Source organism: Cebus imitator, unplaced genomic scaffold (assembly GCF_001604975.1).
Source record: "Cebus imitator isolate Cc_AM_T3 unplaced genomic scaffold, Cebus_imitator-1.0 Scaffold365, whole genome shotgun sequence".
Classification (NCBI taxonomy): domain Eukaryota; kingdom Metazoa; phylum Chordata; class Mammalia; order Primates; family Cebidae; genus Cebus; species Cebus imitator.
In genome coordinates, this window is record NW_016107680.1 from 1,389,064 (window position 1) to 1,415,570 (window position 26,507).

Here is a 26,507-nt window from a genome sequence, read left to right on the forward strand (position 1 = left end):
TTTTTTTGAGATGGAGTCTTGCTCTGTTGCCCAGGCTGGAGTGCAGTGGTGCGATCTCGGCTCACTGCAACATCTGCCCCCCAAGTTCATGCGATTCTCCTGCCTCACCTTCCCAAGTAGCTGGGACTACAGGTGCACACTACCATGCTCGGCTAATTTTTTGTACTTTTACTAGAGACAGCGTTTTACCATGTTGGCCAGGATGGTCTCAATCTCCAGACTTTGTGATCCACCCACCTCGGCCTCCCAAAGTGCTGGGATTACAGGCGTGAGCCACCACACCCAGCCTTTAACCATTTTTTGATCCTTTTACACATGAAGGCCTTGACCAGGTAACCAGATCTAAACTTTTTAAAGGAGAATCGGGTAGAGAGGGTGTCAGAATGGGACTGTATAGGGAGAGATAGTGCTTGGCACATGCTTCTTTCCTGTGAGATGACCAGCCTGGGAACTTCAAACAGGAAAGCACCATGGGAGGGTAAAGAGGTCAGGCAGAGATGGACTCTCCTCTTGCCTCCTGGGTTCTTGGAGTCAAGTGAATCAGTGGTTCTAATGGCAGGACCTTGGCTTCATAGTTTCTTGTGTATACAAATAGAGCAAGGAGGTTTCTGCTATTGCAAAGCTCTATAGAAACAGAACTAGCAAAGATGGAGATTGCAATTCTCAGAGAAAGGAATCAGGGACAATCCCTTACTCTAATTGTTCTGAAGCCTTATCTAGATAATCCCGTCTAGTGCAGGGCCCCTTGAGCCAACCAGAAAAGAGAAATTTTGTGATAAAAATAATTAAGACTTCTCCCTGCCTTTAAAAAAAATCTAAATGTCTGCTCACAAAGACCACCCTTTTTGACTGAGCTTGGCGTGTCCTTCCAGCCTCACCTCTCTACCTAGCCCTGGACACTTCATCTACCGGGAGTGCGGCTTTCCATTGCCTCTACAGGGTGCCGCTATAGCACTGGCCGCGTAAACCCGCCCGAGATAGCATTTTTTTTCTTGAGAGTTCTTTTTGGAATCCTCCTCTGTCCTACACTCAAAGTGTTTAGCTCCCTAAAAACCTCTTCTAATACCGCTAGTGCTTGGGACAGTGCCTGGCATTGATTAGGTACTTAATAAGTACTGAATGAACGAACACCTTGCTACAGAACAAGAATATCGCTACTATATTCAGTAAGATACGTGTACCAGTCAAAAACCTTTTATAGACTTCAAATTCCAAATGTTGTAAAAGAGGAAAGCAAGGAAACAGAAAACACTTAAAACTGTAACAACACATTTCTTTCCTGTTAGCCTTTACCCTTATTGTAAACAAGAGACTTTAGTAAACTGAGGATATAAGAGAGTTGGACTACACACATTAAAAACTTTTTTTTTTTTTTTTTGAGATGAAGTTTTGCCCTTGTTACCCAGGCTGGAGTGCAATGGCGTGATCTGGGCTCACTGCAACCTCCACCTCCCGGGTTCAAGCAATTCTACTACCTCAGCCTCCTGAACAGCTGGGATTACGGGCGCCCGCCACCATGCCCGGCTAATTTTTGTATTTTTTAGTAGAGATGGGGTTTCACCATGTTGACCAGGCTGGTCTCAAACTCCTGATCTAAGGTGATCCACCCGCCTTGGCCTCCCAAAGTGCTGGGATTACAGGTGTGAGCCACCGTGCCCTGCCAAAAACTCTTTAAAATATTAAAACATTTTGTATTGTATGTATTTTCTGCAATTTCAATGTATTTGGCCAAGAATATAAATGTTACTTAAAATTACAGGTCATTATGTTTTACAATACTTTCTCCAAAAGACTTGGTACTGAGTTTTCATACATGAGAATTAGTTAACTATGAATTAACAATTTTTACCTCCTTTACCTGCTATTGTAAGTAAGAACAAATACTCTCAAATATGTATAACTTCAAACACTTTATAGAATGAGATCAGGTTATATGTAAATAAAATTAGTCAAGCCTCCATAATGTCTAGCATACTGCTTAGCTATCTTTTGGTTCATTCTAAAATTCAGAAGTTTATGTAGTCCACTCATTCTATTTTAAGACACTGATAAACTTTGATACATTTGTTTATGAAAGCTCTAAAATCTCCAAAGGAATATATGTATGAGTGTTTGTCCTACTATTAAGTTTAATAACTGAGAAAGTTTCTAAAAAATCTAACCTAAATTTTGTCTTTTGCAATGTGCTTTGTTCCTGCACCTTCCCTATACAGAAGCCTACTAACCACGGCCTCAGAAAGCCTCCTCAGGGAGGATCACTGCCCTCGGCTTGCGGTCTTTCTGTTACCAGCCAGTTTGCCATCCTTCCTTTCTAGGTTCTCTGCCGCATGTCTCAATTTGTGTTAAATGGATACTTACCTTTTCCAAAATAACTTGCAGGTCTTCAGCGCCTGTATAATGTGGATCTAGAATCAGAAACTTTATCTGCCCTGTAATCTCATTCCATGCAACTCCTAGTATTGTGTGGGCCAAAACTCCTCCCCCTATAGAAGAAACAGGAAATACAAATAAGGTATGAACAAATGTCAAATGCCTGTTCAATTGAAAAAGACAGATTACTTTGCCTATTAACTGATCTAAAATAGCATTAAAGGGACCACAATGTCAGATATACTCTGAAAGGATACAATGACAGCTTTGTTAACACATAGAAGATTCAGTCATATCTAGAATCACATAAAATTTATATTCCACCGTCATATCCATATAGTTACCTAAATTGGATTTAGAAAGGGCCATAAACTTTTCCCAATAGAGCAACAATCACTGCTGTGGTGCGTCTCTCAGCAGATGGTCCTGCTGCCTGAGTACCGCCAGTGATACAGCACTCCACTCTTTTTTTTTTTTTTGAGACAGAGTCTTGCACTGTCACCCAGGCTGGAGTAGAGTGGGCGATCTTGGCTCACTGCAACCTTCACCTCCAGGCTCAAGCGATTCTCCTGCTTCAGCCACCCAAGTAGCTGGGATTACAGTGTGTGCCACCATACCTGCCTAATTTTTCTATTATTAGTAGAGACAGGGTTTTGCCATGTTGGCCAGGCTGGTCTTGAACTCTTGGCCTCTAGTGATCCACCTGCCTCAGCCCCCTAAAATGCTGGGATTACAGGTGTGAGCTACTGGGCCCTGACCTACTCATTAAGTTCTTTCTGATATTTTGTAGACATCAGCCTCCATTTCCTTTTTTTTTTTGAGACAGAGTCTCACTTTTGTCACCTAGGCTGGAGAGCAGTGGAATGATCTTGGCTTACTGCAGCCTCTACTTCCTGGGCTCAAGCAATCCTCCCCCCTCCGTCTCCTGAGCAGCTGGCACCACAGGCTTATGCCACCATGCTGGCTAATTTTTATATATATATATTTTTGGAAGAGATGAGGTCTTGCCATGTTGCCCAGGCCGGTCTCGAATTCCTGGACGCAAGCTATCCTCCTGCTTTGGCCTCCCAAAGTGCTAGGATTACAGGTGTGAGCCACTGCACCTGACTTCTGCCTCCGTTTCTTACACACTAGTCTCAGTGCGCCTTCTGTCATCACAGGACAGGTCTTGTTCTTCACAGAATTAAGCATCTTTAGATCAACTAATTCAATCTTCTTATTTTACAAATAAAATCCAGAGAGGTAAGTAATTTGCAAAATGTCACAAAGCCAGCGTTAGTGACAGAGTCATGACTTATGAAGCTCAGCTGGACCACCTCCTCTTTTTACTACTGCTCTCAGCTCTTTAATTGTTTGAACATAGCTACCATTTCTCAGCCTTTACTTCTTCTGGTTATTATAATCTTTTTTGTAACCTTTAAGCCACCTTGGACATTTTTTTCAATATCCAGAGATCCATACATATGGTGTAAAAGTGAATTTCAAAATTTTTTAAATTACTGATTTTATGCAACATTAAATATTTATAAGTTTTACATACAAAAAAGATGTCTGAAACACTTTACCGATCATAACTGGAGTTCCTTCGTTTTGGAAATGATTAGCCAGTCCCCGTCCTTGAGAGGCCATTTCTGAACCTTGGCTAGAAAGAAACCATTGTCTATCAGATGAACCACTTCCAACACTAAGGTCAAATAATGAGCTAGGAGACAAAAAATTCTTTTCTGGGTTGTTATTGAAAAAAATATGTAACTGCAAATAAAATTAAGTGGTAGGGAACTGAGAGAGCAATTAAACCTTACAATTTAAGGCAACATAAATTCGAAATACTTAAGGCCACTAAGTGTCCTAGGAAAGAAGCTAGAAGACCTTGATCTTCTGCTTCTTGAACTGCATAAAGGAGGTCCTGGGTTTTTTGGGGTTTTTTTGAGACGGAGTCTTGCTCTTTTTGTATTTTTAGTAGAGACAGGGTTTCACCATGTTTGCCAGGATGGTCTTGATCTCCTGATCTCGTGATCCACCCACCTCAGCCTCCCAAAGTGCTGGGATTACAGGCATGAGGCACTGGGTTTTTAACATTAAGTTGAAACATCACCTTGAGGCTCAGGGAGTTCTTATGGATGGACTTAATCAGAAGAATAAGTGTTAAGTCCTGGGTTCTTGTCTTCTTCCTGGTAGACTTCTTAGTCTGTATTTCTTCATCTTTAAATAGGGACCCAAAATATCTGACCTGTCTACAAAACGGAGGAGAGTCTAGGACTAAAATATATGTCTGTAAAATCACTGTGAAACCTGTAAAGTGTTTTCAAGTGCAACATACTATTTTTTTAGGGAATATCAGAATTTTTACTTTTGAGAAAGAAAGATGGGCTGATGAAGGGAGGTATTTTTGGGGTGGGAGGTGCCAGGTGGTGCTAAACCTTAGCTCTTGCTTCATGAGGAATGTATAATGTTTTAATTACCAAAACTGTCACTTTAAAAAAAAGTTCTTCACTACCTAGGCTGTCACTTTATTTTTTTTCCCCCGGATGGAGTCACCCTGTATCACCCAGGCTGGAGTGCAGAGGCGCAATCTCAGCGCAGTGAAACCTCTGCCTCTTCATGCGATTCTCCAGCCTCAGTCTCCTGAGTAGCTGGGATTACAGACATGTGCCACCACACCTGCCTGACTAATTTTTGTATTTTTAGTAGAGACAGGGTTTCACTCTGTTGGCCAGGCTGGTCTGGAATGCCTGACCTCAGGTGATCCACCCGCCTGGGGCCTCCCAAAGTGCTGGGATTACAGGCGTGAGCCACCGTGCCCGGCCAGTCTGTCATTTTTTACCACTGATTTCCATAACCACTGGGTACTGATACAATGAGGACAATGTTCCTATAATTAACAATAGGAAATGCATTTTGTTTGTTTTTTGGGGGTTTTCTTTCTTTTCTTTTAAGAAAATGTACTTTAAAACAAGCTCATACAATCAGGAGTAAGCTAGTTATGGTCATAGAAAATGTTTAATTTATTTATAGTTTCTCATTTTAATATTAGAATTATGGTTAAGATACATTGGACAAGATAAAATGAATACATTATTTGAACACATTACTGGATTATTAACATCTTAGGAAGAAAAAGAGCAGGAGGTAAACAAAAAGGTCAGTCATAGATCAACATTTAACTCAAACTTTTTAAAGACTGGAGCACAAAGAAACTGTTAATAGAATTTTTATGACTTTACTCAACGTTAATATATTTTTAAGGTTTCCTCTTCTAGGCTAAAATTAGGCCTAGATAGTGCAAGTATACATTACATCTCAAAGTTTATTCATAAACTCAGAGCCTTCCAAAAAAAAAAATTGAAAAAAAATTAAGGTTAAAAAAATGAGATTTAAAAGCAATGAGGTAATAAGGGAGAAGGGAAAGGAATGTAAATAATAAGGGAAGACACCATTTTTCTATTATTTTAATTAAAATGACAGACTGTCACTTTGAAATGATTTATCTAATTTCTAAAGTGTCCTTACCTGACAAACAGTATTTTTGAAGTGACACCAATCAATTGGTTTAGTACCAGCTGTACCTCAATAGATCCAATCCATTGCCGTGATCCGACAAATGTTGCTGGTTTGTCGCCGGCATCAACCAGAGCCTTCATGTGTTTAAAAATATAAAAAAATCCATACACAAGACAGCTATTAAAAACTATATTTAGGGCATTTTTCCTGATTACCAGTAAAAGAATATTTTTTTCTTCAAAACAGTAGTAAGTCTGCACCATGAGGTAACAAAAGCATCAATGAAATATTAAAGGCTAATGAAATGTACAGTCGATTATAATTTAAAGTGGTGTGTTCTGTACCTGCTGGATTTCTCTGTGTGTTGGAATGGGCCTCTCTGTGTATCCCTGATGTTTGAACCAAGAGCAGATGGTCTGCAGAGATCGGTAAGCACAGCCCCAGCCATTGTCGTCTATCCGGTCCTGCATATAATGATGATAACCATATATGCCCTGGACCACACAAACCTATATACAGAGAAGAAACACAGTGAAATATTAACTTAGGATAGAAGTACATGTTCTGTATATACTCCTGAATTACGTTTTAATGTTCTTAGACTGTCACTTTAATTCCTTATAAAAATGCCTTCACAGATCTATGGTTTAACATTATACCTTCTTGGCTTTTTACTTGAGGTTCGAAGCCCTTACCGAGGGGCCCAGCAGGACCTGCCGTCTGGCCTGTCCAACTTCATCTCCTAAACTTTTCCTTATTGCTCCCTCCACTTTTGATTCCCACATCCCAGGGACAATATGACCTCAGGGCCTCACAGCTCTCTTGGTCTGGAACTCTTTTTTTCCAAATTAAGTGTTCAGCTTGCACTCTCACTTCACTCAGGTCTCCGCTGAGATGTCAGAGGTCTTCCCTGACCACCCAGTCTACAAATGGCCCACGCATTCTCTCAGCACCCCACCCTCACCTCACCCGTCATCTCTGTCCTCTTTGTTTTTACAAAGCATATCATTACTCGACACATTACTTATCATTTAAAAAATATCTGCCTGCCTACAGCAATAGTGAGCTCAGTGAGCACACGCACTGTGTCTTATTCACTGTTGGGCCCAAGCTTCTACAACACGCCTGCACACAGCTGATGTAAATGTTGTTGAATAATAAATGCTGAATGAATGAAGGAAGGAATAAAGGAATGAACGAACAAATGAAGGGTCCATGTCATGGGACACAGGAAGAATGTCTGTGCAAATTTAAAAACCTGCCATGATTACAGCCCAGGTATGTTATTTGATGACTCTAAGGTCAAAAATTAAGATAAATAAATTATTAATATAAATTCTTACTTATAATGCTAAGAATGCATATGTCTTTTTTTTTTTTTTTTTTAAGAAAATCTGGGTTTTGCTTTCTATATTTTTGAGATTGGGTCTCCTCCCTATGTTGCTCAGGTTGGTCTTGAACTTCTGGGCTCACGTGATCCTCCTGCCTCAGCTTCCTGAGTAGCTGGGATTACAGGCACACACCACCACACCTGGCTCCCAACTGATATTACGTTTTAAAAATTAGGTGAGAAGAGACAGGGTCAAAGATAGAACCCTTACCCAACAATTAGAGAATGTATATTCTGCCCAAGCACAGGTAGAAAAATTTATAACTTGACCATTGTGGTAGGCCGAAAAGTGACTCCCAAAGGTATATATATATATATATATATATCTTATTCCCCAGAACTTGTAAATGCACCCTCTATGCCAAATAGTAAAAGAAAAAAGAAAAAGTATTAATAAATATGATTAAGTTAAGGATTTTAAGATGGGGAGATTATCCTGGATCCTAGTGGGCCCTAAATACAATCACATATATCCTTAAAAGAGAGGGGCGTAGGAGGAGAAGGAGGCAGTGATCGGAATGATGGGGCCACAAACCAAAGGATGCTGGCAGGCATTAAGGAATGGACTGTCCCCAAGAGCCTATGGGAGGAAGGTGGCCCTATTGACACTGTGATGTCAGCTGGGTGATACCGCTTTCGGACCTCCAGAACTGAGACAATATATTTCTGTAGTTTAAAGCCATCAAGTATGAGATTTTTTTTTTTTAGGGAACAAATACAAGTTTGAATAAATTTCAGAGTTAGTTTCACTTAGAATTCTTTCTGATCAGGAGGCGAGAGTCAGAAACCAGTTAAAATAAAAAAAAGAAAAAAGTAAATAAATATATTCTGACATATTTGGACATAACGAATACTTCTAAATAATACACAGACAAAAGAAAAACCATAATAGGAAAATATAAAAATACTTAGAAGTGAACAAAACTAAACTCCTTCAAATTAACCCTGTAAGATACACTAAAAGCAGTGCTTTGCTTGAAATTTAAAACCTTACATTAGAAAGAAAATTGGTCAGGCACAGTGGCTCATGCCTGTAATCCCAACACTTTGGAGGCCAAGGTGGGTAGATCATCTGACGTCAGGAGGCGGAGTTTGCAGTGAGCCAAGATCACGCCACTGGCAGTCCAGCCTGGGCAACAAGAGCAAAGCTCTGTCTCAAAATACACCACTACCACCAAGAAAAAAACTTCACGCCATTGCATTCTAGCTTGGGCAACAAGAGTGAAACTTTGTCTCAAAAAAAAAAAATTCTCTAGAAAACTAAAAAAGAGGGAACGTTAAGCCAACTCATTCAACAAGCCAGTATATCGCTAATAAAAAAGTAAAATAATGGCGGGCGTGGTGGCAAATGTCTGTAATTCCAGCACTTTGGGAGGTGGGTGGATCACCTGATGTCAGGAGTTCGAGACCAGCCTGGCCAACATGAAACCCCATCTCTACTAAAAATACAAAAAATTAGCCAGGCGTGGTGGTGGGTGCCTGTAATCCCAGCTACTCGAGAGGCTGTGGCAGAATCACTTGAACCCAAGAGGCAGAGGTTGTAGGGAGCCGAGGTCGTGCCATTGCGCTCCAGCCTGGGCATCAAGAGTGAGACTCCGTCAAAAAAAGAAAAATAAGAACAGTACGAGAGAAGAAAATTATAAGCCAGTATCATTCACAAACATAGATGCAAAAACCATAAAATATTAGCAAATGGAATCTGGGGTGGAATAAAAAATAATGAATCATAACCATACTGAGTTTGTCTCATTAACGCAAATCTATATTGTTGAAAGATTTGTACTAAAGTATTCAAGGGTAAATAATATAACTTTCCTTGAAATGGTTCAGAAGGAAAAAAAAAGAGGGAGAAATGAAGCAGATATAGCTAAGTGTTAACAACTTGCACATATATATTGAGAGGTACAGGAATGTTCATTGTCATATATTTTTCTTATGTCTTTGTAATACATATATAATGAACCTATTTTATTGCCAAAAATCAGTCAGTATTCATTCAACACCTTCTGTTGTCCAAGTTCTTCTTAGGAACTAGTCTTTTTGCGAGGAACTTTCTATGGAAGCTGGTTGGCCCACAACTTTTGCAGATGGATCTGCTGCCCTGAGTATACTCTAATGACTAAGATAAAAAGTGGGCCCCTAACTCTCTAGGGTAAGTTTTGTATCATATATTCACTCTTAATTCTTAAGATTTCCTCACAGGTCTCCTGGATGCTCAGAAGGTATTAATAAATGCCACGATATGATGGCCACATTTTCTTTCTCTTAGGAATCTGAATTGAGAGGTGCAGAGTTAGCCAGGTAGCCAGAAACAGGAAATGCAGTTAGAATGAAGCATATGCTGAGCAGCTAAGAAAGAACAGGAAAAAGTGACACACAAGCTGAAACAGTGAAGACATAGAGGGTATGAGGCTGAGAAAACAGAGTCAAAGTTAAGAACAGGCCACTGAGTATCACAAGCATACACAGAAAGCAACAGAAATGCCACCAAGGTCTCCACGTGGTCCTGGAGAGAGACTGAAGACAGCTGCCAGTCCCAGGGCTGCTGTTTCTAGGAGGCCCAGCTGTACTGGCATTCCTAATCTTGGATGCCTATAAGGTCCTTCTCACTGGCCTCCATGTATCCTTAAGGTAACCCTTCCACCACCCTCTACCAATTCATTCTTATTTGAGCTACCTTTAGTAAGGATCTATCCTTGGCAACCAGGTATATGCTACATAGAAAATAAGTCTAGTTCCTCATTAGACTTATCCTACAGTGGTCTGGCACAGTGGCTCATGCCTGTAATCCCAGCACCTTGGGAGGCCTACATGGGTGGATCACTTGAGGTCAGGAGTTCAAAACCAGCCTGGCCAACATGGTAAAACCCTGTCTCTACTAAAAATACAAAAATTAATGAGGTGTGATGGCAGCTGCCTGCAACCCCAGATACTCAGGAAGCTGAGGAAAGAGAATTGCTTGAATCCAGGAGGCGGAGGTTGCAGTGAGCTGAGATTATGCCATTGCACTCCAGCCTGGGCAACAAAATGAGACTCTGTCTCAAAAAAAAAAAAAGACTTATCCTACAGTGTGGTTTGAGTAGACTATGCCCTTAATTAGCATGATTTCTCAGGTTCAGAATAAAAAAATGGGACAAGCCTTTGAAGAAATAAGAGAATTTTAGTAAGAGAAATGTGGTATATACTACCTATTATTAACTTTTTTAGACCACTGTTAATTACTGCTGTCTTAAGCAATGTCTGTTAACAGAGATGGGTGATAAATCATGCTTTAGGGATGACATGTATAATCAATCAAGTCTTCTACCGGTTACCAACAAAAAGCAAGTAATAACATAACTGTCAAGTGACTCCCATAAATAATTAAACTCACCATGCCAGTCTCCATGTTAGGTGGGTTAAGATAAGTATGTGGATTTCTAATGTAACCATCTTTGTATGGCTCATCAGGAAAGTGATAGGCATTAGACCTTTTGAAATAGGGTCTGTCATGAGGCAGATTGAAGAGATCATGTAACTCCTAAAAGAAATTGGAATTAATAGAAAAAGTGCTGGTGATTTAGATTTCTAGTCAATAAATAAAGATGTTATAAAACACAGAAAATCATATATGGGTTATAAAAGTTTCCAAACACTTATTATTTAATTCACTAGCATCAAAGATGGTGAAAACTGAACCAAAACCAAGAAAGATTTATTTTCATTTGAAGGATGAAAATAAATGAAGAGAAAAATGAATATAAATTGTTAGAGTAAGAGAACTGAGATAATTTTAAAATAATTATTTATTATAACATAGTCTGTTAAAATATACCCAGGCTAAAGACTGATTTTGAAATAGCCTTGTAAATGAGTAAATTATAATTAACAATAATCATATCAAAGTATTTAGAAAAAATCATGGCTAGGGTGCTTTATAAATATTTTATATTTTAAGTGGTAGTGATTAGATTAGAGAAGTTAGTGATATAAAACCAACCAACATGGCATGAAAATAAATACACATATATGTTTAAAATGTGGTATTTTCTCAATGGAATAAAAATATTTAATAGTCACTTTAAAAAGTCTGACATGTTCTTTATCCTATCTTCTGTGTATTCCAGTGGTTTAAATAGATCGGCTACTATAGCTATTGCTTCTACAAATCAGGTCACCTCCATGTGCAGAGGGTCAGGGTATTATATTATAATATATCTCTTCCTAAGGACAGAGGTTAGGAAGATGCTCCATGGTCTACTGTGATGGGTTCTAAGCAAGTCCACATATCAAAAAGATGTACTCCAACCAAAACCAGTCATTTTGCCAATAAATCTTGGTACTTTGAATGCTGGTCATGTTTACTCCAAAATTCCTCTAATAAATCCCAAATAACCTTACTTGTGAAGTATTATTAACATAAATCCTACCCAGAATTAGTAAAGTTATCATTTTCCTTCCCTAACTGTAATCTTGCCTCTTTTACAAATGTGGAAGTTATAGAAATTTGTTAATACCAGCTACTTTAGGCAGGTAAGCACCTTTTCATTTCTATATGAAATATTAAAATTTCACAGAATATATGAACCACACTGAATATTTAAAATTAAAATGTTATATACAGGTTCAACATTTTTGCATTAATAAAGTTTCATGAGAACAGAAATTAAATAATATGTAAAATTAATAGTCTAATAACTTCCACACTTTTAAGTTAAATCACAAAATGACTTGCATTTATTGGAAATAAAAAATTAAACACAAAATGAATGACAGTTGTTATTGTTTTTTCTAAGAATAAATGAACTGGTTTTACCTTTCTGTAAGCCTGCAGCTGACCATCTGGTATTCCTGAAGGATACGATATTGTTACAAGATTTTTTCTCCCTGGTAATAAAAAGTGCAGTGGTTCAGGGACCACAATGGATGTTCCTTTCATATATTTCAAAATGCATTTTTCCATATCAGTTAGTTGATTATGAATTGCATCAACTAGAAGTTTACGAACTCTGTGGGGGGAAATATGTAAGTGTATTAACAAAGTTACAGTGTCTACAATAAAGAAAAGTACAGAGCTAATATATCCTTAATACAGTAAAAAACTTGATTGGACCAGGTTTTTTAAAGGAAGTCTGAATTATGCATCATAAAAGAAACTGTGTATTTGCTCTTTGTGGATAAAGGGAAATCCTCCAGTTTTTTTTTTTTTTTTTTTGGAGAATGGAGTCTTACTCTGTGGCCAGGCTGGAGTGCAGTGGCGCGATCTTGGCTCACTGCAACCTCAGCCTCCTGGGTTCAAGCGATTCTCCTGCCTCAGCCTCCTGAGTAGCTGGGACTCTAGGTGCGCGCCACCACGCCCTGCTAATTTTTGTATTTTTGGTAGAGATGGGGTTTCACCATATTGGCCAGGATGGTCTTGATCTCTTGACCTCGTGATCCACCCACCCTGTCCTCCCAAAGTGCTAGGACTACAGGCGTGAGCCACTGCGCCCAGCCAACCCTCCAGGTTTTAGCATGCTACCCTACTTCCTCCAAATAACCATTTAATTAATAGATGGCTCTTCAGTTAATAGTACACAAGGAGAAAAGCACACCTTAGGTATGCCTATAGGATATATAAACATGGGTTCTGATTACTGTGGGGAAGTGCCCTCATTTAAATGTGGCAGTGGTACTATGAAAAGACTTACTTTCCCCATGTTTCTTCTGCAGCAACAGATACAACTGCATCGACAGGTAAAGTCATATTAACATAATGGTGTCCTCCACTTTCCCTTTCAATGATGGGTGTTACAGCTGCCAGGGAGGTTGACATTTCCAGCATAAGATCTATATTTACTATTTGATGCTATATAGATAAAAAGTAATAGTCAACTTGTAGTACATTAAACACTAAATATAAAGAATAAGTAAAAAGTCTTTAAAAATGTCTTTTTTATTAAGAAAAAAAATTAAGACTAGTCAAGTACAGTAGTGAAAGGGGGTGAAAGAGTAGGGCAAGGAGTTCAATCTGTAACTGGCTATGAACAGTCAACTCAGATAACTCGCTACCCTTCCAGGAAGATGACTTTTTAAGGATAATATATAAAGCTATACTACAGTAAAAAGATTAAAAGCACAAATATTATTTTAAAAAGAAATTATTTTCTGTGTCAAAGTAATGTGGGGAGAGAGATTAGGAAGTAAAGATGAAATGAGGCTGGCCATGTGTGGATAAATGTTAAATCCAGGCATAGGTTCACTGGGGTTCATTACATGATTCTTTCTACTTTTGTACTGATTTAAAATTTTAAAAAAATCAAATGAACACAAAATAACCACACACCAAAGGAACTTTTAAACATATAGTATAACTATATACCCCTGGTCTAATACATAAATAACTATAAACAAATATTGAACTCTATCTACTTTGTAGGTTTTATTTTTTACAGGGGTATCGAACAACCATTCCAAAATTTCCACTCAACAAATTTCACAAAATACTGAGGATCCTGGGAGTCAGACTTCTCACTGGGAAAGGGTCAAGCACTGCAGGGTTGAAGTGGAGTGAGGGGCAGCAATGTGATTTACAGATAAAAATGAATGTGCTCTGTGTGTGTGCATGGATAGTATAGATACATAAAAGTATGTGCTCATGGAAAAATGACTGATTCTCCAGCTACAACAGGGAAATCACATGTTGTACCTGGAACGTCTGATGGAAGAAAATAGCAAGTGCTCAAAATTACAATGTTAGAAGGGCACTGGAGAGAGCTTGAAGAAGCTTCTACTGGCCAAATCTTGGAAAATGTAAGCATCAAAGTAACTAATGATAGTACCAGATCATAAACCACTGCATAAAGTAAGAGTCCATGGCAGGTAATACGTAAGGAAATGACAGATTTAGAAAAATCACCACTTTGTAATCCCCACATTAATATTGGATTCTGGCAAAAATTATCAATGGATGCTAAAAGTGGTAGGTAAAAATCTGATAAGGATTAAAGTAAGATATATATGTAGTATCAAAGTAGTTTCCCAAAATATACTAATTATAAAGGAAAAATAATACCTTTACCATGGAGAGAACTGGTGGATACCATCTTAAGTAAGTGACTAAAGTTAACGTCACCAATAATAGGAACAGATTGATCAGTTTCTCTTTAGTATGCTGTGCTGAGGACACCACATCACTTCTGTGGTATTCCTGCCAATAATGTATGACCTGAATCTAATAAGAAGGAAGCATAAAACAAACCCAAAAAGAGGAACGGTCTTAAAAAGAACTCGCCTGTACCCCTCAAAATGTCAAGCTCCAACTAGTGGCAATTTTCAAATAATTTTCTCCAGCCCACAATTATTTTGTGCATTCCACATCTGTAAATCTAACAGCTCCTCTGTACATCCTACTGAGGTCTTAAACATGGCCCAAATCACCCTCATGTCCTCCTTACCTTCCATGTTTACCCAAGCAAGAAACTGATCATACCAGTTAGTTTCCAAGCAAAATCCATTATATCTCTAATTTCTCGTATCCAATCCCTGTTCTCTAGTTCCACAGCTAGTGGTTCAGTTAGGACTCTTCTAAAGAGGCCCATGCCCACCTCTCCAGCCTTACATCCATGCATTCTCCCTCTACTAGCCTAGAAACAATGTAGTCATGTTAACTTTGCACAACTTCCTGCCTTGAAGAAGTGTCTCCATTTTTTATCTTCAACATCTCTTAAAGTTTATGACACGGGGCAGGTACTCAGTAATACTGGTTCAAAATCAACAGAACTGGCTGGGCGTGGAGGCTCATGCCTGAAATCCCAGCACTTTGGGAGGCCGAGGAAGATGGATCACCTGAGGTCAGAAGTTAGAAAGCAGCCTGGCCAACATGGTGAAACCCCATCTCTACTAAAAACACAAAAATTAGCTGGGCGTGGTGGCAGGCACCTCTAATCTCAGCCTCCTGGCCAACATCATGAAACCCCATCTCTACTAAAAATAAAAAATTAGCTGGGCGTGGTGGCAGGCACCTCTAATCCCAGCGTCTAGGAGGCTGAGGCAGGAGAATCACTTGAACCTGTGAGGCGGAAGCTGCAGTGAGCCAAGATCATGCCATGGCACTCCAGCCTGGGCGACAAGAGTGAAACTCCATCTCAGAAAAAAAAACAGAACCAAGAATAGTGTGAAGAAAAATAAATCATTTACTACTTGTCATATGTGGCACAATGTGTCACTCTGCCACGCTTCAGAATGCCTCATTTTATTTTAAATAATTTGTAAATGTACTTAGGCTGTTTTATTTTGTGGGAGCAAAGAAAGCATTATTTAAAAAAAAACCCTTTTGAGATTATGTATGATAATGAGACAAAAGCTTACATATGTAAAAGTTACATAAAAACTTTTGGCAAGTGATTTAATCTTTTTGGACATCAATATTCTGACCTAATAAGAGGGTTAAGTTAAATTATTTCTAAGATTGCACTCAGTTCCAAATTCAAAGATTTAACATTTTTATCAGTAGAGAAGATAGATGATTTGCTTACCATGTCTGATAACTTTTTGTCTTTCTTTCTCATGAATTTTCGTTTTATATCTTCTTCTGGCTCAAGTCTAAATTTTTAATACAGAAAGACATTTATAATATGAAATGATGTTTTGAAAACATCTCTAGAAATCTTCAAACATACTCACTGAATAAAGCGCAGTATGTTCTTACAAGCAGAAACATCAGTCAGTTCTCCAGGAATGGTGTTTATGTCACTGCTAGGCCATATATACACTGAACTGTGGCAAATTCTGAACACGAGAGCGTTTGAAGAAAGCTTGGTTGACAGGTCACTCAACACATGTTTCAGTGCCTTCTTGAGAAAAATTTCTAAATTAAAAGAATATAAATAGAAGTTAAGAAAAACAAATTTTCAACATGAATGGTTCCAAACATATACAAAAGTAGAGCACAGTAAAACTCAGTACTCACTCCCCATATTCAATAATTATTTAAAATGTTTTTGCCTATCTTCTTAAAAAATTGAGATAAAATTCCCAGACCATAACATTCATTCTTTTAAAGCATATAACTTAGGGCTTTTGGTATATTCATAAGGTTTTATAATCATCACTAATTCTAGAACGTTTTCAACACTCCAGAAAGAAACCCTGTACCTACCAGCAGTCATTTCTCATCCCCCCTACATTTCTCTAATTGAAAATTTTCTAATTTACCCCCTACATCTTTTCTAATTTGCACATGGTGCTCCATGGGCTGGCAGGGGTGCTGGAACACAATATCCAAGTTTAAATTCCATTCAATCCATTGACTGACTACATTATCTTCCAATTTTTATCTCTCACCCAGTTCCATCTGCAAAATGAAAAGAATCTCAGCATACTACCCATGGCAATTATTAATTTACCTTTGTCTTTATGGATTTGCCTATAGTGGACATTTCACATAAGTGGAATCACACATTACATGGCTTTTTGTGTCCGGCTTCTTTCAGTCGGCATAATGTTTCACACGTACTGTAGCAGGAATTAGTACTTCATTCCTTTTTATGGCAGCATAATATTCCATTGTATGGATATACCAATTTTGTTTTCCATTCATAAACTGATGTACATTTGTTTCCACATTTTGGCTGTTATGTATATGCTGCCATCAACATTTGTGCATCAGTTACGTTTTGGTGTGGATGTTTTCAATTCTCTTAGGTGATCATCCAGAGTAGAATTTCTGGATCACATAACAACTCTATATTTAACACTTTCAGGACTGCCAGGCTGTTTTCCACCACAGCTGTACCATTTTATATTCCCATCAGTAATGTATAAGAGTTCTCATTAATATTAAAATAATGTATTACTTATAGGAATAAAACTATTGAATGACATTTTAATTTCTTAGCCCTTTTTGTCCTTGGACCGTATCCCACTACGATTACACAAAGTCCCATGTTCTAAAGTCTCAGTTGGTTTTCTTCTTTGTATGGTTATGTCGCCAACCTGATATTTGCTTTAGTTTGTTTCTGTTTTCAAGGATTTCCTTTGAATAGACTTAAAATATGTTTGAATATTCAAAAAATTAGAGTACTTTAGTATTTTTGAATATTCAATATATTCAATTTGGAAACATCTCTGTTTCCAAAGTCGAAACAATATAAGAAGATATAGCCAAAGAAGACAATCTTTAAATACTCGTCTTAGCCTGATACTCCTAAATCCTAAGCCTATTTAACCTTGTAGTTAAATATTAATTCAGTGACCTGATTCTGCTAAAAGAGTATTTTAAAAATTTTTTTTAAATGACTACATTGGTATCTTGATCAATCAATACTTTGGGGCTATTGTAGAGAAGAGATTACTCAGAAGAAGTCAGATTTTAAAATATCTTGATATGTTTCAGAAAGCAGAATTTAAAGATTTTCAGCTGTACTACAAAAGACAAACATCATTCTTAAATTACCTTCTGTTTATCCCTAAAGGACTATTTGGTAAAGTGACCTGAAAAAATTGCGAAGCCTTTGAAGTTAAGCTTCTCCATTCTCTATATTTTCTCATTAATCAGAGTCCCTTTGTTGAGTGTTGACAGAGCTCGAGAAAAGAGGAGGAATACAATCAAGTCAGAAGACAAATTTGAATATATTAATTACTAGGTAAAAAGTATCTGTAGTCCTTGTTTACATTTGATTACTGGATTATCTATTGATTAATGGATTAATTCTACTTTGGAATAAGATTATAGTAAAGTGTGTTTCAGTTTATATCAAGTTGTGAAATGTCAGGTTTTATCCATAAAATAATATTTTAGGAAACGACTCACTCTACTAATGAGTTTGATTTAGTCCTTATAAAATGATTCTCGTCTTAATGGCACACTAGAATTACCTAGAAAGCTTACTGATGCCTGGGTCTCTGTCTCAGAAATGTAGTTTGACGTAGTCTGGTGGTAGGGATTCAAATGCGCACCAAAACTGAGAACAACATATTAGTTGAAGGGATGGGTGGAAAAGAATATTCTGCGCCCTCTCCCTCCCTTCCACGGGGCTAGTAAAGGATATGGTCAGTGGCAAACTCCTTCAAGGAATGCTGGTATCTGATACAGTTTAGATGTTTGTCCCCTCCAAATTTCACGTTGAAATGTGATCCCCAATGTTCGAAGCGGGGCCTGGTGGGAGGTGTTTGCATCACAAGCCCTCATGAATGGCTGGTTGCCATCCTCACAGTAATGAGTGAGTTCTCACTCTTATCAGTTCATAAGAGGGTTGGTTCTTTAACAGCCTGGCACCTCCTCCCCTGTCTTTTCCTGCTGCTTTCGCCATGTGATACACTGACCCTTCCTCTGCCTTCCAACATGACTGAAAGCTTCCTGAGCCTCACCAGAAGCAGATGCCGGCACCATGCTTGTTGTACAGTCAGCAGAACTGTGAGCTGAATAAACCTCTTCTTTATAAATTACCCGGTTTCAGGTATTTTTTACAGCAATGGAAACAGACCAAAACAGTACTTTCAATTCCTTATCTTTCCGAACCTCTCTGTGGCTTCTGGCACTACCAATCGTACTTTTCACAAGTGATTTAATTTATTATGAAGGTGTTAACTATCATTCTTCAGAGACATTCCATTCTGTAGCTCCACCTCTGACCACTCTCTTCTAAATTTCTGACTCAGCCAAATGCCTGCTGGGAATCTAAACTTGACCTTCCACTGGCATCCCAAATGAAACAAATCCAAACACAACTCATCGCATTCCTCCTCTGATGTTCTTTATCTCAGTTTGTGGCTGTAGTTCAAGTCAGCAACAGCAAGACATCCTAGAATCTGCTTCATATAAACCCTTCTGATTTTTCTCCCATAGGGTTTTTGTACTCATCCCCTTATAAGGTGGTATTTAAGAGAGTGGGTTCTGGAGACTCAGGATTATATATACAATTGCAAGACTGTAATGTGCAATTCTTGATGCACATTTACAATGTGCTCATTGTGGATATTTACATTTATTGCAACAATTAATGAAGAGGGGAGTAAAGTTTCTTAAGAAAGGGGACATCTTTTTCTAATTTGCACAGAGGTACTCCATGGGCTGGTGGGTGTGCTGGGACACAGTGTCTAAGTTTAAGTCCCATTTACTAACTATATAATCTTAGTTTATCCTATCTCTCACTCAGCAGTTTCATTTGCAAAATGGAGACAATCTCAGTATATTTCACTATCAATTTTCTAGTAAAAAAGAATTTTTCAGAAGACTTACCATTAGGAGTAGCTAGCTGAAAAGCCAAATCAAGGCCTCCTCTTATTCTGAAGAGTATATCCATACTTTCTGAAATCACCTAAAACAAATAAAAACAAAATTCCCTTATAGGAAAAAAAGCTCATTTTCATATACATTAGAATCCAATTGAGTTTAGTATAAGACATTAATTAAGCTTGATTCTTCAAATTATTTCATAAGTTAATTCTTTGTTTTATGGAAAAAACAAAAACAACTCCAAAATTTTAAATCAGAGGTTGTCAACTTTTGTTACATACTGGGGAGCTTGAAACACCAATACCTAGGCTGTACCCCCAGAGATTCTGATTACTTGGTCTAAGGGATAGGCCTAGGCACAGGGATTTTTTTTTTTTTTTGAGACACGGGCCTCACTCTGTCACGCAGGCTGGAGTACAGTGGTGCAATCTCAGCTCTCTGCAACCTCTGCCCCCTGGGTTCAGAGATTCTCCTGCGTCAGCCTCCCATGTAGCTGAGATTACAGGCACACACCACCACGCCTGGCTAATTTTTGTATTTTAGTAGAAACAGGTTTTCAGAATATTGGCCAGGCTGGCATTGAACTCCTGATCTCAAGTGATCCACCCATCTCAGCCTCCCAAAGTGCTGGGATTGCAAGGTTGAGCCACCACAGCCAGGGCTGTTTAAAAGCACCCTATGTCCCCATGCCAGCAATTCTACTATGAACTGTTGAGAACTACTGCTGTAAGACAATCTTTCTAAATTGTAATCTTGATGGGTTTAACAATGACAAGAAAACATCAATGGTAAGAACTAATTTAAGAATGTGACAAGGCACTGAACCCAATATGATAATACCAGGCAGTCAAGACAATGAGAGGAAACTAATACTGAGGGTGGGAGTATCCACTGGTACAATTCTTCACAGAATATGGCAGAAAGTATCAAAGATTTCTATTCATAGGTTTGATGTAGTGATTATGCACTTAGAATCTTAGACTTAGTCTAAGAAAAATCTGGAAAACACACAAAGATTCAGGTATAAGGATATTAACCTAACTGCCAACGACAGGAGATTAGTTAAATAAATATGAATCTCATATAGCCATAAGAAAATCATGTTTTTGCTGAAAATTAAATGGCACAGGACAATGCTTACAACTTACAAAGGAAAAAAAGCACTTGCAAAATGGAACTGATCAGTTCTTAACTTGGATCTATATGCTGAGTTTCAGGTAGTTGATGATATATGACAAATGACATGTATCCACAGACATATATTCATACACACACACACACACACACATATATACATGAGAGAATGAGACAGTAAGGGAGAAAGAGAGGCAAAGATTTATTTTGGGAAGAAATATCAAAAATTTAATCAGATTCTGAAAACATCTCTCAAACAGGCTGAAGAACCACAGTACATACTAAGACCCCTATTTTTAAATAAATGAGTAAGTACTAACATTTATTGAGCTCTTCAAATGTAAAAGGCAGGCAGGGTGCAGTGGCTCACGCCTGTAATCCCAACACTTTGGAAGGCAGAGACAGGGGGAGGGACACTTTGAGCCCAGGAGTTAGAGACCAGCCTGGGCAACATAAGAAGATCTCCATATCTACAAAAAAACAAAAACCAAAAATTAGCTGAGTGTGGCGGCCTGCACCTACTGAGTCTGAGGTTGAGGTGTGAGGATTGCTTGGGCCTGGGAGGTCAATGCTGCAGTGAGCCATGATCGCACCACTGCACTCCAGCCTGAGTAACAGAGCAAGATCCTGTCTCCAAAAAATAAAATAAAATGAAACATTTTATTTTATTTTATTTTATTTTATAAAATGTTACATTTCTATAAGGGTCACTGTTCTTATTTGTTCTAAAATTGTAATCTGTTGAAAGATCATACAACCTTTGTCCCAATTCTACTCCTGGGAATTTATTCTAAGGAAATAAGGAAGTTCAGGACAAATTTAGCTTCACTGTTGTACATTTATCCTACTGTTGTTCATCACAAAAAAGTAGATGGAAACCACTTAAATAGCTATCAATAAGAAATTAGTTAAAGAAAAATACCACCATACAAACTAGTATGCACCCATTTAAATAAAAAATGCTTAAAGATACTGAAGATAAAAGTTATAAAGACAGAACACAGCAAATTTTAACTCTGCTACTTACTGTATAATTTTATTTTTATTTTTATTTTTTTGAGACAGAATTTCACTCTTGTTGCCCAGGCTGGAGTGCAATGGAGCGATCTCGGCTCACTGCAACCTCCGCCTCCTGGGTTCAAGATATTCTCCCGCCTCACCCTCCCGAGTAGCTGGGATTACAGGCATGCGCCACCATGCCTGGCTAATTTTGTATTTTTAGTAGAAACGGGGTTTCTCCATTTTTAGTAGAAACGGGGTTGGTCAGGCTGGTCTCGAACTCCCGACCTCAGGGGATCCGCACCCCTCAGCCTCCCTAACTGCTGCAATTACAGGTGTGAGCCACTGCACCCGGCCTCTTACTGTATAATTCTACACATTTTAACGAAGCACTGAAGTCTCTCTTCTGTAAAACTGGAAAAAATATACATCTTGCCAGGGTTGTTGTGAAGATTCCATGAGACATCATTCATGAAAGCACTAGTCTTCCCAGACTAGTTCAGGAGTTGAGAAGAGGAACATGTGAAGGATGATTTCCAGGTTTTGAGCAGGCATAACAGGGCGTATGGTGGTGCCATTTACAGAGTTGGGGGTTCCTGGAGGAAGAGCAGGTGTGGAGTGTGGGGAGGTGAAAACGATCAGTTTGGAACTTGCAGAGTTTGAAATGCATGTGAGCTATCCAAGTGAAGGCACGGTTAGCAGATCTGTGGGTCTGGAGCTCAGGAGAGAGGTATAACTTAAAAATTTTAGGAGAACGAATAGGGTGTAAAGCATCCCTGAGGAGCACCAACATTTAGGATAGCAACTGGAGAGCCTTGCTGAGCAATGAGACAGGAGGGAAACCAGGAGACAGAACTAGGGGTACTACGGTAATATATTAGAAGAAACTTGCGCCTCTTTCCCAGGTAAAACCTTTCTTTCTAGGCTTCAAAAACTCCGAAAAGTCTCTCAAAATGCTTTCACACAGAGGAGGGGCTAGGGTTCGGGTCCAGGGTGGCCGAGGCGGGGTGCACACGTGTGTGGGGCACTTTCCCTCCAGCCCAGAGCGGAGACAGGCGAAAGGGAGGGCCGCCCAGTCCACGGAGCTTGCAGCAGCCATAGTGGGCCCTCGCAGGACCAGCTCCCTTCAGGCGCTGTGGAGCCTGGCCCGTGACAGCTGCCAAAGTCCGGGGGAAACACGAGGGTCAGTAACGAGCAGAAATACTCACCATGCCCCCGACGTGGCGGTGACAGGGGCGCCAACGCCAGCCAGAAGGTTCCGGGGGGCCGGCCCGGAAGTGGCGTCACCGCCCGGCCGAGGGGCGGGGCCCTATCGGGACAACTACAACTCCCGACATGCTCTGCGGCAATACGTCACGGAGCTTACCAGAATACAGCTCCTCACCGACTGCATGGAGAGGCGGGTGGCCGAAGACTTATGTTTGATGAATTCTCTCAGTTAAGTCTTTTCTGTCCTACAGAGGCTCACACATCCTTGTATGTGTTCTTCATCCTTGTATGCGGACTCGAACCACCTCGTGTCCCCCCCGCAGCGTCCTTGTAATGGATTCTCCCGTATCCGGGGCAACACACCACAATCATCGCCAGGTCTAGCAGAACGTGCTGAGGCGCCTGGCGGCCGGGGCGTCTGGCCGGCGGCTGGGAGGCCTCGCCGCTCCGGCAGCGCGGTTAATCTGAACTACCTGGGGCAACCTGATCTCGGCTGTCGGCGTGGGTATCCTCGGGAGAGGTGACTTGGTCCTCGCCGACGCCAGGGGTTGCCCTTAGATGCCTGCCTCTTCCGAGCCTCCGTTTACTTCCTGGGAAAAAGATCCATCACCTCCTCCACTTTTCTGCCCCCTCTTCACCTCCCACGACACTTTATCCGTACCTTTCTTACCTTTCCAAGGGAACGTGCCATACTTCGGCTACACACTGTTTTCTTGTCTAATAGATGCTGCTCCTTGGGGCAGCATCTGTGCCTTCTTAAATCTGTGTTTCTAGTTTGTACCAGCAAGCCTGGCCCGAAGGGGTTTGCAGAGTCTGTGTTAAATAAATGAATAAATGATTTCGAAAATGTTGCTCAAGAAGAGCTAAGTAGTGGCGGGGCCGGGCGAGGTGGCTCACGCCTGTAATCCCAGCGCTTTGGGAGGCCGAAGCAGGGGGATCAGCTGAGCTCAGGAGTTCGAGACTAGCCTGGGCGAAATGAAACCCCGTGTCTACTGAAAAAAAAAAAAAAATAGTAGTGGGAAAGTTCTAGGCAAGAATTTCTTCCCTCCCTCCTCGCTGGCTGGTTTGTGTGCCGGGAGCTGCGCGGACGCCGGGATCCCGTGACAGGGAGGAACCTCAGCCTTGCTGCAGCTCTTGCTCTTGTGGAGCCAAGTGTCATGGGGCAAACAGCTGTTAGTGAAAGGATCCCTCACGACGAATGTAAGCTGATGACCTAGCAGAGAAGCAGGATGAGGGCTTGGAAGAAGTACATGGCACTGTGATGGAGTTAAAGAAGTGATTAAGAAACTGAGCAGTCCGAAGAAGCAGTGTTAATGGCGAGGGGTGGGGTGGGGAGAGAAAGGGTCTGCCTCCAGAGAAATGGCATGGACGATGGTCCTGCGGCTGGAGAGAGCCCAGCCTAACGACGGAAAGAGGACAATTGCAGCCAAGGGGCCACGAGGGGGTTTCCATGGTGACAGATGAGGCTGGCTGATACAGGACCTGAGACATTTAGGCCCCAGTAGCAGCACAGGAATCCTTTGTGGTTGGGCAGTGGGGTGGAGTTTTGAAATATACGGTAAATCAAAGGACTGCATCTTGACTGAAATTTGGTTTTAAAGCATCCCTGATCAATGGAAGAGGTAGGATGTGGGGAAGGGTGTTATGTTTGCTTATGTTTTAGTTTAAAATGAATCTTCACTTGCCCCTTTGATGTTAATCATTACACATTAGCAATGATTCATGCTCAGGTGAGCCAGTTTCAGGCAGGCTTGCAAGGAGGCACTGAAACAGCTTGCTCTAAATTTAAGGTAAAAGGCCGGGCGCAGTGGCTCAGACCAGCCTGGCCAACATAGTGAAACCCTGTCTCTACTAAAAATACATTAATTTTTAAATAAGGAGTTGCATGTTTAATATTTCACCTTTGTTTGAAGTGGCCATTTCCGAAGAAAGCTCAGAGTTGAAGTATGCCCATTAACGAATACTCAGAAATCATTGTAGAATTTTTGTTTTTGTTCTTGTTTTTATCTTGCCTGAATCATTGTTCTCTTCCCCATTCCCTTGATAATTTACCAGTGGCACATTTCTTATATTTATTTAAACTTGAAAAACAACCTCAAGCATTGTAGGGTAATATCTAGATGTGTTGTGCATTCTGAAAAGCTGTTATATTTACAATATAAGGGACAATGCAGGATGCTGAAATCATTTTACCTAAACTGTAAAACTGTCTGCCTTTATACAATTATTTTAAAATCTACCCTGAACTTCCCAAAAGGATTTGTTTATAATACACTATATACTAATAATTTTATCATTTCCAACAGATAAATGGCAGTGCAACAGATGATATTTTACACATTCCTTTGTAATTTGTGGGCACTTCACATGGAGAGTCAAGGGGGAGGCTCTTATGGACAATTTTGATTCCCAGTATTCTCCCCCAGCCCTGCAGAGTAGATTCTTTCCCCATAGAGTAGGAGACTAATATTTTACAGTAAACCTTAAAACTCTTGACCCGGTGTGGGGGCTCTCACCTGTAATCCCAACACTTTGGGAGGCAGAGTCGGGTGGATCACCTGAGGTCAGGAGTTCAAGTCCAGCCTAGGCCGACATGGTAAAACCTCGTCTCTGCTAAAAATACATTAGCCGGGCGTGGTGGCACATGCCTGTCATCCCAGCTACTCGGGAGGCTGAGGCAGGAGAATCACTTCAATCCGGGAGGCGGAGGTTGCAGTGAGTGAAGATGGCACCATTGCACTGCAGCCTGGGTGGCAAACAAACACAAAAACAAAAAGCCAAACTCCTAGACTGGAAGTTGGAAGTATTTAGAACTGATAATCAATAATCACTTTTTTCCTAACCTTTGCCCCTTTATTTTTATTGTCAGTGTAAAGTAGGATTTTGCTGTAAAAGAAGTGACCCTAAGGAACCTTTTGAAGTTAGCAGTATAGAGGGCACCACCACAAGAAGCCACCATGCCTGTGGAAGGAGGAGGGAAAACAGACATGGAAAGGATTGGCCTCTTTAGTGAGATGGAATACATTACTGTGGGTGATAAATATGTGTCACCATTTAATCGTAAGTATATTTGGTTTTCTCTATGAAAGAATAGTGGGTATTTTCTATATAAAATTTGAATTTAATATTTAAATCAAATGATATTTTAATAGTTTATATTTTAAAGTATTTCTAAAGTTGGTTAACTTGTAAAATTTCAATAGAGTTAAGCGATAACCTTATTTATTTATTTATTTATTTATTGACAGGATCTCTGTTACCCAGGCTGGAGTGCAGTGGCCTGATTATAGCTCACTGCAGCCTCAAACTCCTGGGCTCAAGGGATCCTCCCATGTCAGCCTCCTGAGTCCCTGGGACTGCAGCCACACACTACCATGCCCAGCTTAAATATTTTGTGGAGAAGGGGGATCTCACTATGTTGCCTAGGCTGGTCTTGAACTCTTGACCTCAAGAGATCCTCCCCACTCAGCCTCCTGAAGTGCTGGGGTTAAGAGACCTGAGCCACTGCATCCAGCAAGAACTTTATTTTATAAGAATAAGAATCTCGGGCCGGGCACGGTGGCTCATGCCTGTAATCCCAGCACTTTGGGAGGCCCAGGCAGGTGGATCACGAGGTCAAGAGATCAAGACCATCATGGTCAACACGGGGAAACCCCGTCTCTACTAAAACTACAAAAAATTAGCTGGGCATGGTGGCGCGTGCCTGTA

The 26,507-nt window shown here is 40.0% G+C and overlaps 2 protein-coding genes across 4 annotated transcripts in view; one reads left to right on the forward strand and one right to left on the reverse strand.

The window, feature by feature from the left end:
• UFSP2 (UFM1 specific peptidase 2) overlaps nt 1-22,934 on the reverse strand; it is a 24,650-nt gene extending 1,716 nt beyond the window's left edge. The window contains exons 1-11 of the mRNA XM_017506920.2: nt 22,799-22,934; nt 19,461-19,539; nt 15,905-16,088; nt 15,757-15,823; nt 12,931-13,088; nt 12,057-12,249; nt 10,635-10,781; nt 6,216-6,380; nt 5,881-6,005; nt 3,936-4,012; nt 2,359-2,483 (exon numbers count right to left, since the gene is read on the reverse strand). Of these exons, the coding sequence (XP_017362409.1) occupies nt 2,359-2,483; nt 3,936-4,012; nt 5,881-6,005; nt 6,216-6,380; nt 10,635-10,781; nt 12,057-12,249; nt 12,931-13,088; nt 15,757-15,823; nt 15,905-16,088; nt 19,461-19,539; nt 22,799-22,801 (1,323 nt within the window). The 5' untranslated portion in view covers nt 22,802-22,934. The remainder of the gene's footprint in view (nt 1-2,358; nt 2,484-3,935; nt 4,013-5,880; nt 6,006-6,215; nt 6,381-10,634; nt 10,782-12,056; nt 12,250-12,930; nt 13,089-15,756; nt 15,824-15,904; nt 16,089-19,460; nt 19,540-22,798) is intronic.
• A 27-nt stretch (nt 22,935-22,961) lies between these two features.
• The window catches only part of CUNH4orf47 (chromosome unknown C4orf47 homolog), a 17,598-nt gene continuing 14,052 nt past the window's right edge, over nt 22,962-26,507 (forward strand). Inside the window, exons 1-2 of one of the 3 annotated variants that reach the window (XM_017506926.2) lie at nt 22,962-23,456; nt 25,669-25,859. In XM_017506926.2, coding sequence (XP_017362415.1) covers nt 25,757-25,859 — 103 coding nt within the window. In that variant the 5' untranslated portion in view covers nt 22,962-23,456; nt 25,669-25,756. Of the gene's footprint in view, nt 23,457-23,815; nt 24,000-25,668; nt 25,860-26,507 lie in introns of those variants that run through there. The other 2 variants (XM_017506928.2, XM_037730832.1) reach the window with 2 other exon arrangements.